The 15224-nt window shown below is 49.4% G+C and overlaps 1 protein-coding gene across 1 annotated transcript; it reads right to left on the bottom strand.

The window, feature by feature from the left end:
• Window positions 1-8580: 8580 nt before the first annotated feature.
• LOC121541886 (7SK snRNA methylphosphate capping enzyme-like) lies at window positions 8581-13177 on the bottom strand. The gene is made up of 5 exons (XM_041851252.1): window positions 12921-13177; window positions 10369-12347; window positions 9978-10196; window positions 9643-9766; window positions 8581-9531 (listed from the first exon to the last, which is right to left on the bottom strand). The coding sequence occupies exons 2-5, from the start codon at window positions 12304-12306 to the stop codon at window positions 9491-9493; spliced, it is 2322 nt and encodes a 773-aa protein (XP_041707186.1). The 5' UTR covers window positions 12307-12347; window positions 12921-13177; the 3' UTR covers window positions 8581-9490.
• Window positions 13178-15224: the final 2047 nt, after the last annotated feature.

The raw sequence follows: 15224 nt of genomic DNA, 5'->3' as shown, positions 1-15224 counted from the left end.
TCCCTGGGGTGGAGAGGAGAGGCATAGATCCAAGCTACAACAAATACAACACACACCTACACACATAGGTATGTGTTGTACACGTAGGCATACACCAGTGGAGGTTCCTCATAGGAGGAAGGGGAACACCATCCTCCTCAGTGAATTTCAGAAAAAAAAAAATAGTGAAACATTTAAAAAGTTATAATTTTTAGATAAAACAATACTAAATATTTTCACGTCACCAAATAATAGATTCAAACACAATGTTTTGCAATGAAGGTCTACAGTAGCCTCAACAGAACTCTGTAGGTTAGCGCCATGGTGTAGCCGGAGGACAACTAGTTTCTATCCTCCTCTGGGTACATTGACTTCAATACAAATCTTGGAGGCTTATGGTTCTCACCCTCTTCCATAGACTTACACAGTAATTATGACAACTTCCGGAGGACGTCCTCCAACCTATCAGAGCTCTTGCAGCATGAACTGACATGTTGTCCACCCAATCAAAGGATCAGATAATTAATCTAGTACTGAAAGCATAAGCTACAGCTAGCTAGCACTGCAGTGCATAAAATGTGGTAAGTAGTTGACTCAAAGAGAAAGACAATAGTTGAACAGTTTTGAAAACAAATTAATGTATTTAAAAATGAAGGAGAAGAGAGAGAGAGATTTATTTTTCATTGTATTTTTTTCACTTTCACTTAGCTACCAAATGCAGCTAGCTAGTTTAGCCTACTCAAACACCCAGCTCAAACAGAGTGTCACGTTCGTTGTATAAATGGTCGGACCAGGGTGCAGCGTGGTATGCGTACATGTTTAATTTAATAAATAAACACTTGACAAAATAACAAAAGCAACTGAACGTGAAGTTCTAAAGGCTAACAGCAACAAGCCTAAACCGAAACAGAAACAGAAACAAGATTCCACAACATAGGTAGGCAAAATGGCTGCCTAAGTATGATCCCCAATCAGAGACAACGATCGACAGCTGGCTCTGATTGGGAACCACACCCGGCCAACATAGAAATAGATAAACTAGATTATCTAGCATTCACACCCTGACCTAACCAAACAGAGAATACAGGTGATCTCTAAGGTCAGGGCGTGACAGTAACCCCCTCCCCCATCCCCCCAAAGGTGCGGACTCCGGCCGCAAAATCCTGACTCATTAGGGGAGGGTCCGGGTGGGCATCTAGCCTCGGTGGCGGCTCCGGCTCCGGCTTCGGACGTGACGTAGGCAGTAAACTCTTCTCCCATCCTGCCTCCCCTTTGCACGCCCGGTCCGGTCTGGACCCCAGCGCGATGCTCCCCCTCTCAGTCCTCCCACCATGCACCAAGCCCTGTCTGGACCCTGGTGTGGGAGCCCTCCACCCTGGAGAGGGGCTGACGTCTGGTCCCAGCCCAGCAGTCCTCCCGCGATGCACCAAGTCCTGTCTGGACCCTGGTGTGGGAGCCCTCGACCCTGGAGAGGGTCTGACGTCTGGTCCCGGCCCAGCAGTCCTCCCGCGATGCACCAAGTCCTGTCTGGACCCTGGTGTGGGAGACCCTGACCCTGGAGAGGGTTTGACGTCTGGCTCCGGCTCGGTCCCCGGTGGAGCGGATGGCTCCGGCATGGGAGAAGAGTAGACGACCGGACCCGGACTGGGCACCGGTGAAGTGGACTGCCCCGGCTCTGGTAGGGAGCAGATAACCGGAGCAGGACTGGGCACCGGTGGAGCAGAATGCTCTGGCACTGGAGTGGAGACGCGGACCGGAGCTGAACTGGACCCCGGTGGAGCGGACTGCTCTGGCACTGGACTGGAGCCGCTGACTGGAGCTGAACTGGACCCCGGTGGAGCAGACTGCTCTGGCACTGGACTGGAGCCGCTGACCGGAGCTGAACTGGACCCCGGTGGAGCGGACTGCTCTGGCACTGGATTAAAGCAGCTGACCGGAGCTGGAGACTCTGTACTGCAGACCATCGCAGGAGGCTCCGGACTGCAGACCGTCGCAGGAGGCTCCGGGCCATGGATCATCACATGAGGCTTCGTGCCATGGCCCGTGCCTGCTCCTCGCACCAAACCAGTGGTGCGTGTCGCCAGCCCGGTGCGCCCCGTACCTGCTCCTCGCACCAAATCAGTGGTGCGTGTCCCCAGCCCGGTACGGCCCGTGCCTACTCCTCGCACTAAACCAGTGGTGCGTGTCGCCAGCCCGGTGCACCCCGTACCTGCTCCTCGCACCAAATCAGTGGTGCGTGTCCCCAGCCCGGTACGGCCCGTGCACTGGAGGCTTCATGCCATGGATCATCACTGGAGGCTTCGGGCCATGGATCATCACTGGCGCTGGCCCATGAGGCACCGGGCTGTGGACCCGCACCACTGGTTTGGTGCGAGGAGTAGGTACGGGGCGCACCGGGCTGGCGACACGCACCACTGGTTTAGTGCGAGGAGCAGGTACGAGCCGTACAGGACTGGAGACACGCACCACTGGTTTGGTGCGAGGAGCAGGTACGGGCCGTACAGGACTGGAGACACGCACCACTGGTTTGGTGCAAGGAGCAGGTATGGGGCACACCGGGCTGGCGACACGCACCACCGGTTTGGTGCGAGGAGCAGGTACGGGCCGTACAGGACTGGAGACACGCACCACTGGTTTGGTACGAGGAGCAGGTACGGGGCGCACCGGGCTGGCGACACTCACCACTGGTTTAGTGCGAGGAGCAGGCACGGGCTGTACAGGACTGGAGACACGCACCACTGGTTTGGTGCGAGGAGCAGGTACGGGCCGTACAGGACTGGAGACACGCACCACTGGTTTGGTGCAAGGAGCAGGTATGGGGCACACCGGGCTGGCGACACGCACCACCGGTTTGGTGCGAGGAGCAGGTACGGGCCGTACAGGACTGGAGACACGCACCACTGGTTTGGTACGAGGAGCAGGTACGGGGCGCACCGGGCTGGCGACACTCACCACTGGTTTAGTGCGAGGAGCAGGCACGGGCTGTACAGGACTGGAGACACGCACCACTGGTTTGGTGCGAGGAGCAGGTACGGGCCGTACAGGACTGGAGACACGCACCACTGGTTTGGTGCGAGGTGCAGGTACGGGGCGCACCGGGCTGCGACACTCACCACTGGTTTGGTGCGAGGAGCAGGCACGGGCCTTACCGGGCTGGGGACACGCACCACTGGTTTGGTGCGAGGAGCAGGTACGGGGCGCACCGGGCTGGAGACACGCACCACTGGTTTAGTGCGAGGAGCAGGCACGGGCCAGCAGGCACGGGCCTGCTCCTTGCACCAAACCAGTGGTGCGTGTCTCCAGTCCTGTACGGCCCGTATCTGCTCCTCGCACCAAACCAGTGGTGCGTGTCTCCAGTCCTGTACGGCTCGTACCTGCTCCTCGCACTAAACCAGTGGTGCGTGTCGCCAGCCCGGTGCGCCCCGTACCTGCTCCTCGCACCAAACCAGTGGTGCGTGTCTCCAGTCCTGTACGGCTCGTACCTGCTCCTCGCACTAAACCAGTGGTGCGTGTCGCCAGCCCGGTGCGCCCGTACCTGTCGCACCAAACCAGTGGTGCGTGTCTCCAGTCCTGCGGCTCGACCTGCTCCTCGCACTAAACCAGTGGTGCGTGTCGCCAGCCCGGTGCGCCCCGTACCTGCTCCTCGCACCAAACCAGTGGTGCGGGTCCACAGCCCGGTGCCTCATGGGCCAGCGCCAGTGATGATCCATGGCCCGAAGCCTCCAGTGATGATCCATGGCATGAAGCCTCCAGTGCACGGGCCGTACCGGGCTGGGGACACGCACCACTGATTTGTTGCGAGGAGCAGGTACGGGGCGCACCGGGCTGGCGACATGCACCACTGGTTTAGTGCGAGGAGCAGGCACGGGCCGTACCGGGCTGGGGACACGCACCACTGATTTGGTGCGAGGAGCAGGTACGGGGCGCACCGGGCTGGCGACACGCACCACTGGTTTGGTGCGAGGAGCAGGCACGGGCCGTACCGGTCTGTGGAGGCGCACTGGCGGCACAGTGCGTAAAGCCGGCACATAGCCTGGTGCTTGTACGGTCACACGCTCCTCAAAGCGAGTGCGGGGAGTTGGCTCTCTTCTGAAACCTCTCTCCACCAGCCTCTGCTTTAAGGACTGAGCTCTCTGCTGCTGGAGGGTTAACTCCTCTCTCAGCCCCTCCTGTTGTCTGGCCAGCTCCTCTCTCCGTGCATCCACTGACTCCTTCTCCCTGTGGGCCTCCTGCAGCGCCTCCCTCTGAAGGGAGAGCTCCTGCTCCCTCTTATCTATCAGCCCCCGTAAGGTGGTGGTCTCCTCTCTCAGTGCTGAGCTGCAGGTCTTTCAGGGCCTCCTGCTGCTTCGCCCACCACCCCTCCAAAAAAGGTACCTGCGAGGAGGAGGTACGGGGTGCACCGGGCTGGCGACACTCACCACTGGTTTAGTGCTAGGAGCAGGCACGGGCCGTACAGGACTGGAGACACGCACCACTGGTTTGGTGCGAGGATCAGGTACGGTGTGTACGGGCTGGCGACACGCACCACTGGTTTGGTGCGAGGAGTAAGTACGGGCCGTACAGGACTGGAGACATGCACCACTGGTTTGGTGTGAGGAGCAGGTACGGGGCGCACCGGGCTGGCGACACGCACCACTGGTTTAGTGCGAGGAGCAGGCACGGGGCGCACCGGGCTGGGGGATGAGAGAGGGATGCTATGTTAGCTGGCTGGCTATAGCTATCCAACACTGGAACTCTTCCAAGTCAAGGTAAGGTTTTGGTTGTATTTAATTTATTGCCACCGGGGCCCGCCTGTAACTGCAAAACTGCTTGCTGACTTTACACTGTACTGCATGATTGTAGCAGGTTTACTAACACATTGGTTCTAGTAGCTATGACGATGTAGGTAGGCTGTGTGTAGCAGTTATCAGTTATGATATGAAGGTTTGGAAAGGTTTTTTCGCCAGGTCACAGACAGCTGATGTGTTGTCCACAAGCGAAGGGAAAAGGTGAGAGGAGGAGAACTTGTAGATGTGAGAAGGAATTCTACAACGAGCAAAATTATCATGCTGTTTGTATGTGGCTGCTATGAAAGTGAACTGCGTGTGATCAGGGGTGTATTCATTCCGCCGATTCTGTTGGAAAATGTTTCTTAAACGGAAGCAAACGTAATGAAACAATAGAAACTCTCATTTGCAACTGTTGGACTAATGATTACACCTTAGATCAGCTAGATGCAGGCCAGAGTGTGCAAGGCAGTATTGCATGTGTCACTGTCTGTCACCTTGATTACTCCAATTTTTCTCTTGACCTGCGCACGTACGTTGTAAACTTTCATTCATTGGCTAGGTTGTAGCAACCTCATGATGGGTATAGGGAAATTTTGAGTATCATGCAGTAGCCTAAACCTATCGATGTTACATTGAATCCAATATGCTGTAATAGAAATAAGGCCATGCTCAAATAAGGCCATGATATGACCGACCGCCACTGGCATACACGTATTTAACCACACACACTCATGAATACATAAAAAAACACCAAGCACAGTACTGGAACAGTTTGTATAGGAATGCTCAAATACCCCATCTGGGCACCCATCCACCTAGTCACACAGCATAACCTGAACCAAGCTACCTGGACTGGTCGGGAATTAGTTCCAGAGGGTTCCAGAGAGTTCCAGAGGGTTCCAGAGCCCACAGAGGCGACTCAGTAGAACAGCATGGGCCACAACTGACCTGACCCATATTGGCCTCTAGAGAACATTGTCTTGAGAACATCACACACTGTACCATTCACCTAAATTCCATTAAATACAGTAGAAATAGTTTGAAAGGTATGATTGAAAAGACAATATGGAACCCAGCCTGTGGTAAACGACAGTATTCAGCCAGGGAGCTGACCTGACTATGGCTGACCTGTTTACCACATTTCATAACCCACCCTACTGTGGTGATGGAGAGTCAGACACTGAGGGGTTACACACACACACACACACACACTACTGATTTAACTAAATGTCCTGAACATTCATGTTCTAAACCACATGTAAAATATTAATTGTTACAAGATTGCATAAAGAGTGACAGAGAGAAAGTAGTGTGTGTGAATATTGACAGATATACATGTATCCTCCTCACACACAAACAGATACCAACACATGAAAAGCAAGCTTGCATGCCATTTCTCGCACCCTCTCTCTCTCACCCTCTCTCTCTCTCTAACACGCACACACACACGCACAGACGTGCACACACTCACAAACACACGTGGACATATCTATGTAGGTTGTCCAACTAACCAATGACTATTCTCTAACTACTCATCTCCTGCTCTTTTTAACAGCATGCAGCCGGAGGTTTGATACACACAAACAACCGAGGAATTCATCTTCATAGAATAACAGACAGAAACAACACAAAACAAAGGAGGCACATTGACAGACATCTATTACAGTACAAAAAAACACTTAACGATGCTCTCGATAGTATCTGGGAATGGAGAAAAACTCACTGAGAAGTATCTAGTCTCCATCCTCCATCCTCCAGTCCCGCTTTCCTCAAGGCAAGACTGTTCTGCTGGTCCTGAAGCTGCCTCAGCTCAGTTTGACTGGAAGTAGGTCAAGGGCAGGCTCTAGTCAGCTAAATGGGACCCAGGAGGAACATGTGGACCATGAGGAAGCTGCCCGAGGATCACATTTATTTGAAATATTTGGCCAATCTTACAGCTGTGATTTGAACTAGGTCACAAAATGACACCACAACCAGGGATGTCGGGACTTTTCTTGTTCACATACGACACTTAGTATAAGTAAAACTAAGCAAAAGTGCAAAAACTCAAATTCAAACAGCTGAATTCTAAATAAGGTATTATGTAATTACAGTATTAAATTAGGGTTTTTTGGTTTTGATGATCTGACTGTTTACCCCAGTTTCTGGGCTTCTGGTTTCGGTTTGAGCCTGAGAAGAAAATGACAGAACATTTCAGACATTTCATGGAGTGTTCTGCCACCCAGTGGTACTATAATGGACTACAACAAAGTGACTGAAATAACACAGATGAAGAAGAACACTAGCAATTTTTTATAATTTCCCAATGTTTTATTTCTGAAGACCATTTTGCTATGAGGACTCAACAGCCCAAACACCTTGTGCCAAAACATCTTTGTAGCAGTGGTTCCCAACCTTGGGGGGGCAGGACACTTTTATTAGTCTACTAGCATCAACCAGCCCTTTTTGGCAGTAGATAATTTAAAATGAATAATTTGATTCTTCCCCTACTCCTGCAAATAAAACATGATAATCTATTTAGCTTGTCAGTTTCTGGATATGCCGCTAATATTCTCAACTCTGGAGCATTTATAAAACTCATATTTCCTGGGGGATCATGGTACTTGCTCATGTTTTTGACATAGGCCTATCATGAACCCTTGTTATCCATATAAAAACAGTATAGTATGGTAGGCTAGGGCTGGCTACGAATTGTTATCTGTCCTGGATGTCTGATGTGCACAGCCTCATGAGCTTAGTTCAACTGCCGCACCCCATCAAAACACAAATATAAGTTTGTTTTAACCCTTTGGAAACAATTTAATTGTAAACAAAACACTGTATAACCTCAAAACATGGTTAAAACTATCATGTTTATATAATGGATGGTCAGTCCTTGCATCCACAGCTCGGTCTAGGAATTGTTACATTTCTCCAGCCTCATTCCTCTGTTTTTTACCAAACCAGTGGCCGCTTTATTGTTTGAACTGCAGATTGCTTCTTTAAACATGTACAGAGAGCTCTCAAAACAATGTTCTTGTACGATACAGACAACCTTATTGAAATGACCCCCCCCCGTCAGTTATTAGCCCAAACCTCCACAATACAGATATGACATTATCATGGACTTTGTATAATTGACAAATCCATCATCAGTGTAAATTCAACAGATTGAGAAGTGAGTTGTCTCAATGTATTTGTAGCAAATCTCTCGTGCAGAGTCCTTTGACCAAGCATCCACATGACTAGTGAGAACCCAATTACACACATATCAGGGCTGGTATTCCAAGGGTAGTCAAATATTTGTAAAAATGTATAACTGATTCAACCTTTATATAAAATGGGTGGTTACAAATCTGCACAACATAGACAGAAAAATAATGAACAGAAGTCACACGATTCTCTTTTCATCAAGCTATTTCCCCTCTATAACATCTCCCTAGGTCTAGGATCTTGTGGAAAAGGCTGAGATTAATAGGTTGGTTTTGATTTGAGCCTGTGAATCAGATTGTTTTGTTTAGTGCCAGTGGAGGTTTTAAGGCCTGTAGATTGGAGTCCTCTGTGGAATGACTAATGAGCACTGACTGCATTTCCATTGATTTGTTTATTAAAAACAAAAACATTTAAAGAAAATCAGAACTAAAGCAGCACCAGGTGCGAGTAAACAAAATATTAAGCGTAAGAATCGAGTAAAGCGTAAACAACATTACATTATGATGAACTGATTTGGATTAAAGTGAGCTGGATTAACAATACAAGTCCGATCTGAGTCCAAACCATGGAAGCCCTGTGTAGGCTACATATGATAAATTGGCAGCAAACCTTTGTTTGTACACATAACAAGAAGAATCCATTGAAAGAAACGTTTTTTTATTTTTAATTATTTAAAAAAAAATAGGAACATGAGTCTAATTAAATAAAAGAACAATCAATAATTCTTATTATAGCCAAAGTAAAAACACTGATCATCCTCTCACATCTCACCATAGCCAACTCCACCTGACTGACAGTTGTTTTTGAATCAGCTACCAATAGAAATAGACAGGAACAGTCCCTGGACAGGCAGTAGGATATCTAGAGAGAATGCACTTCGGGCCAGGAGCAGGAGCAGGCTGAAGACAGGCCACACTTATCCAGAGTCAAACTGCTTTTCCTGGTCAGTCAGTTAGGCCACAGGAACTCAGTGAGGACATGTTTTTAAGCAGAACAGTCTTAAATTGAAGATGCTCTAATCCTATAAAAAGTGTGAGAAATGTCCCTAGATTAGTTCTATTTGGACATTATATGAGAATACATTTTATGTAAAGGCTTCGAAATGGGTTTCGGTTGTCCATTCTGCTTCAAAAGTTGATCTATTGATGAACGTCGATATTAAAATGAAAGTGAAAAAAATACAATCCTTAAACTGAACAAGAGTACGAACAGTAGTAAAATGATATGGAACACAATGCCTGTGCATGGGGAGCAAAAAGCCCAAAGAGTCATGATTGAGTTCACCCTGTCCCAACGCTTTCTTATCATCTGGACTGGAGTTTGGTGGGTAGAGAAGCCATCAGATACTCGTTCTATAGAATCAAGTCTCATGTTTTGGTCTCCTTAGCTACCTTCTGAACAACACAGTGTCACAGACATGTAGAAAGCTCTGATTGGGGTTGACCGATATGCTTACAGACTAGAAATGAAGGCAGATCTTTGAGCGGGTGGCTTGTTTTGTGTCTCATGGTGGTTTGGGTTTCTCCTACTCCAACCCACTTCCAGGCAGATTATGTTCCTTTATGAAACAAGTAGATTGGCCTCTGAAAACCTGTGGAAGACGTACAAATCCATTAGTTTGAGAAACAGAATAGACTAGACTGGAAAAGGACACGTGAAAGAATCAGAGATGACATCAGTATCTAACGAACCAGCGACATACCTCTTGATGAACTGTTAGGCGTCCCAATCAACTCGTAGCTGGAGAATCCCACTTCAGATGTCAGGTATGTGGAGAACTGTTCTGGTTTGAGGCGGATGCTGTGGTAATTCTTAAAGATGCTATCCTGCAACAGTGAGAGAGGAAAGTCAGACATGATTCAGTCTAAGCCTCAGTGCTGAGCAAAGCAGCACATACTTTAAATGTCTGTAATAAAGAAACAGGCCACTTGTAAAATGTTGTAGTTATTGTTTTGGCTATATACTGCATTTATGCACATCTACAGTAGCAGATCACACCATTTGTCCTTACAACACTAAGCTCTCTCCCTATCTCACCGTGAGTTTCTTCCTCTTGCCGTAGGTGATCCAGGGCTGTGGCTCCAGGACGAACAGACCTCCAGGACGCAGGTGTCTGAACACTCTGTGAAAGAGGCGCTTCAGGCCACCGTCTCCCCAGTTCAGGTGGACCCACTTGGTAACGCTGAAGCACAGGATGACATCATACTCTGGCCGCTGGGTCAGCAGCAGAGCATCACTCTCTAGGACATAATTTCCCTAAGGAGAGAGGAGATGAGAGGAGATGAGTTCTGAACAATGTGGGATGTTTCTCTGTGAAAGAGAAGCAACAAATTATTCATCATAATAGTATTAATTTCCTCCTTAATATTATGAATAATGATTATTAAAATGGAAACACATTAAAAGGCTGCAGAGCACACACACCTACCTTGACAAAGGAGACATTGGAGGGGAAGTTACCAGGAGGCATGGTGGGTGTGTCGGGGAGTGGGGGTGCTGCTATGGGCCCCCTGGAGATCCGTAAGGAGACAGGGAAGGAGCTGGTCCCCAGTTCAACAGCAGGTGCTCCAGAGTCCTCCTCAGCCCCTCTCTCCTGAGCTCTTCTCTCTGCATGACGTGACAACACCACGCCCCCCGCTGCCTCTGCAGGGATACTGTCTCTTCTCACCTGCTTTTCAGCATTTCCATTTTCATCCCTGCTGTGCTCCCTTTCATTCTGTTTGTGCGTTAGTTCTCCTGAGTGTGACTCGTCATCCTTCTGCGCTCCCTGTCTGTTGGCCTTCTCCTTCCTCTCCTCTTCCTGTCTGTTGGCCTTCTCCTTCATCTCCTCTTCCGGTCCATTGGTCTTCTCCTCATCCCCTGCGGCTCGCCGGGCCTCCTGGGCCTGCAGCTCTGACAGGTAGTGTCTGATGTTCTGGCGGGCCGCGTGCACCAGACCCCCGTCAATGTCCAGCCCCAATATGCGGGCGGGCCGCAACTTCTTAGCAATAAACAGAGTCAGGTGGCCCGTGTTGCAGCCCAGGTCCAGTACTACTTTACCGTGGAACCACTCCGGACGTAGACAACGGAACCGTGGGTCCTCGGCACAGCCTGGGTTGCGGTAGCCGTAGTACTTGTTGTAGTTTCCATACTGGAACTTCTTGTTGCCTTGGTGCTGTTGCTGTTGTTTGTGCTGGTTGTGGGGCTGCGGTTGCCGACCCACTGGTACCTGGGAGGACCCCCTGGGACCTACCACTGGGGTGTGGAAGGAGGACTGCGCGTTTCTCCCGGGCCCAGCTCCACGGCCCCTCTCCTCCGTCCCCAACCTGGCCATAAGAGTAGATTGGGCCATAGGAGGCTCTGTTTTACCAGAGTTGCGTCTGCGTCTGCGTTGCCGGCTAGAGAGATGGTTTGGGCCTCCGACCGTGGCTGCTGAGGAGTCTTCCTGGGCTCGAGGCTGGGCCTGGGGGGCTGATACAGTGATCATAGCCTCATCTCTCCAGTTGGAGGGGTTGATCTCGTTACCATTAGCACCCTGGGGGTCCAGGACGGCTGGCACACTGGGTGCTTCTAGAACGGAGGCAGACGCAGCACTAGCAGATGCCAAGTTAGACAGAGCAGAAGCAGTGGTGTTGGTCACTTCACCACTTCTCTCTGAATATGACAGGTCCAACATGGAGACTGTGGAACCCCCAACTCCTCCTCCTCCTCCATGGTGTCTGTTGCGGTGTCTCCTCCTGCCGCCACTCTTGAAGGGCGACACCAGGAGGCTCCTACCTCCCATCCCGCTGTTGAGGTTGAGTGGGTCAGTGATGTCCCTGGGAATGAGGATCTCCACAGGGTCGCGGTTCTTGGCAGGCAGGGGGGAGGACCTGGGCGTCTCAGCGTTCAGGGCCCTGTTCACATCCTCGTCCTGCAGGCTGTTGAGGTTCAGCGGGTCAAATATGTTTCCTCCCAGCAGGAAGTTGGTGGGCAGAACAGAGTCGCTCTCTGAGTTGACCCGTCGTCGTCTCTTACCTGCTGGATGCTTGAACCCTGCATTCATTGTGCTGCGACGCTTTGAGAGTTTCTGCTGCTGTTGTTGTTGAAACCCATTTTTAGGGTTAACGTGCTGCTCAGACACCATGGCCTCCTGCCCAACACGCTTTGTCTGATCGTGGGGGTCAGCTGTGCGGCTGTGCTTGGTTTGGGCCCCACTGTCTGGCATGGGGCAGGTAGCAGCACCATCAGTGCTGTCTGGGTTGGCCAGGGTGACCTTTGGCACTTTGGGGGCATTGTTGCAGCTTCCAGTGCATTCTGAGAGTTTCTGGGGTGGCAGAGGTGGCGCTGGATCCACTTTCGTACTTCTGGTTGGAACAGTCTCTTTATCAACAGACATCTCTATCATCTTCCACTCAATTGTTTAGGTGCTGACATGGGACCACTGATCTGAAAAAACATCAAAATAGATTATAATAATGATCACTGAACCCGAGAAATCATAATATGTATTATTTATATCCTTAAATGTAAAGACTTTGAATTTAGGCCATATATATATTATTTTTTTACCCCAGCTAAAACTGGACAAAATTACAATAGTGCCCAGTCCCCAGTTGCTGCTTTCCCGGCTATTTAGTAACGCACTTATTTGTTCACAACTGGAAATAGCTTTTGATTATTTGTGCCTGCATGTCATTCTACAATAAGACCCCAAGGTGCATGCATGCCACTGGATAGTATACATCCAAGTTATTGGAGCAAACGTTGAGTGAACGTCTACAATGAAGACATTGAACCCATCCTCAATGCCAGCTGCTGCGCGTGAACCAATGGTTCCTCAATACTGTTATGCTAGCTAGCTCACTATAAATGCCGATATTTTCCAAGAATCCACCACTTTGCGTTCATTAATAAATGCGACTAAGTAAGATGCAAAAATACGTAAACTAGCCATCTAGCTATAGTATGAGGTAACTGTATGTTCATCAACAACAACACAACTGTCTCAGCTCAGCTCACCGTTCTCCCCGCCTTCTCGTGAAGCTGAACTGTCACTGCCACACTCCCTCCCGAGTTACTGACGTTCCTGCAGCATCAGCTTCGTTGATAGCTTGATTGTTCGATAATATTGTTTTCACTGGTGAAATAAATCAATAATGTTTGGAAGACAAGCCTCTCTAAAAATAATAACACAACCAGTGTGGTGGTAATTGTGAGCTCGCTGTGCACTCCAAACTCTGATCGCTAACTTCTAGCTCACCAGCTCAACCTCACGCAGATTGGAAGATTTCAAGGGTTGTTTGCTTTATCCTTTGCAAGAGACTACACACTGAGACAGACAGGCCTCGGTACCAATAAGGTGACGACTTTTAGGCAGTCTTTATGAAATCGACCAATTACAGACGTCTATGGGTTGGGCAATTCACGTCGACCTAGTTTTGCACACAAATAGGTATCCCATCATTTGCCTTTCTGAATTTGTATATGTTATTCCCCCGCCATTTGGCGAAATTATCTATTTAAAAATGTATTGTAAATCTGTATACGGTCTATACGCATCATTTTGTTCACACATTTTTACATCAAGGTAAGGTTGTAGAGGCAAAACAAAACAACATAGATTACAACGCTCCCACCACCCTCTCATTCGCTGACATGTGGTGGGGCGGGGCAATTGAGAATTGTCATTAGGATTTGTAGTTTTTATCCAACAACGTCCAGGATCTTCGAGAAGAGTGCAATTGCGGCACGTAATTCGGGGCTTCCTGCATGTGGGCATTCCTGCATAGGCAGGAAGCCCTTTTTATACTTATATTGGTCCATTTTTCAATTAGGACAGGCAGGAGGCAGGGGCACTCCAGTACCATAGATAGTGTCAATGCACAATAATGTTAGACGCCAGCCACCGATAAACCCCACAGAAAAAGGGGCGACAACGGTAGCTAGCTAGCCATACACCGTTAGACAGTGTCCTTTGCCCCCGCCTGTCGGGCACTGTTTTCCCGCAGTTCTGTTAACGATGGCGATGAAGGAGTACTCTGGTACACAGCAGGCGGGATGCGAGGGCGACACCGTGAGCTAGCTAACTAACTAGCAAGCTGTGTACCAGAGTCCTGCTCAGGACTGCTGTGTTCCGGAGAAAACCATGCCCGACAGGACACTGTCTACCGGTTGACCCCTGCCTCCTGCTAGCACAGCAGACGGGAGGCTAGGGCGACACTGTGTGCTAGCTAGCTAACTAGTACTCCGTCTGCTGCCTGCTGTGTACTGGAGAAAACCATGCCTGACATTTGGGGCGAAGGACACTGTCTACCGGTCGTCCCTCCCTCCCTCCCTCCCTCTAGCACAGCAGACTAACTAGAAAACTAGCACACAGTGTCTCCCTAGCCTCCCGTCTGCTGTGCTAGCGGGAGGTGAGGACGACCAGTAGACAGTGTCCTTCACCCCCGCCTGTCGGGCACGGTTTTCTCGGGTACACAGCAGGTGGGAGGCGGGGGCGACACCATGTGCTAGCTAGCAGACTAGCAAGCTAGCACATGGTGTTGCTAATGTAGTGTCTGAAGGTCTATGATTTTGCTGACATTTGCAAATGGTGTAATAGATTAACTTTACTCTGCTTTGCTGAAACATCTGGAAAGCATTACTACATAGGCTTCTTGGAATAGAGGACATTTGGAGATATGTGGAGGCCAGGGATTGGTCTGTCAAAAACCACCCATCTTATGTTACATAGGATATAAATACCATGTTTTGAACAAAGGACGGGGAGAAATAACATATCAGATATTGGGTCCGGTTATTCTCCAGATATCTGCAGATGTCTGTAAATTGATACGGTGATCTTTGATACAATAAACCTTTATAATCAAAGTACAGCGTCAGCGGAATTCTTATCATCACAGCATGATCGGCATCGTTGTCTCAGACACTACACTAACTAGCAAGATAGCTAGTTAGCTAGCACACAGTGTCGCCCCAGCCTCCCGCCTGATGTGCTAGCGGGAGGCGGGGGCGACCGGTAGACGGTGTCCTTCCCCCCACCTGTCGGGCACTGTTTTCCCGTAGTTCTGTTAATGATGGTGAGGGCAAGAACCAATGGGATGGGGGGTGGCATTCATGCAATGCTACTTCTCTGTAAACAAATTAACAACAGACTGTCAGCATGTTTATAGAGAAGGGCACTCAACATGTACAGCACTGACATAAATGACTGATGATTGCTTGAAAGAAATTGATCAAAATAAGATTATGGGAGCTGTACTGTTAGATTTCAGTGCAGCCTTTGATATTATTGACCATAACCTGTTGTTGAGAAAATGTATG

The sequence above is a fragment of the Coregonus clupeaformis genome, chromosome 27 (assembly GCF_020615455.1).
Source record: "Coregonus clupeaformis isolate EN_2021a chromosome 27, ASM2061545v1, whole genome shotgun sequence".
Taxonomy (NCBI): domain Eukaryota; kingdom Metazoa; phylum Chordata; class Actinopteri; order Salmoniformes; family Salmonidae; genus Coregonus; species Coregonus clupeaformis.
The sequence above is the reverse complement of the archived record's forward strand: the minus strand, read 5'-3'. Positions and strand labels throughout refer to the sequence as shown.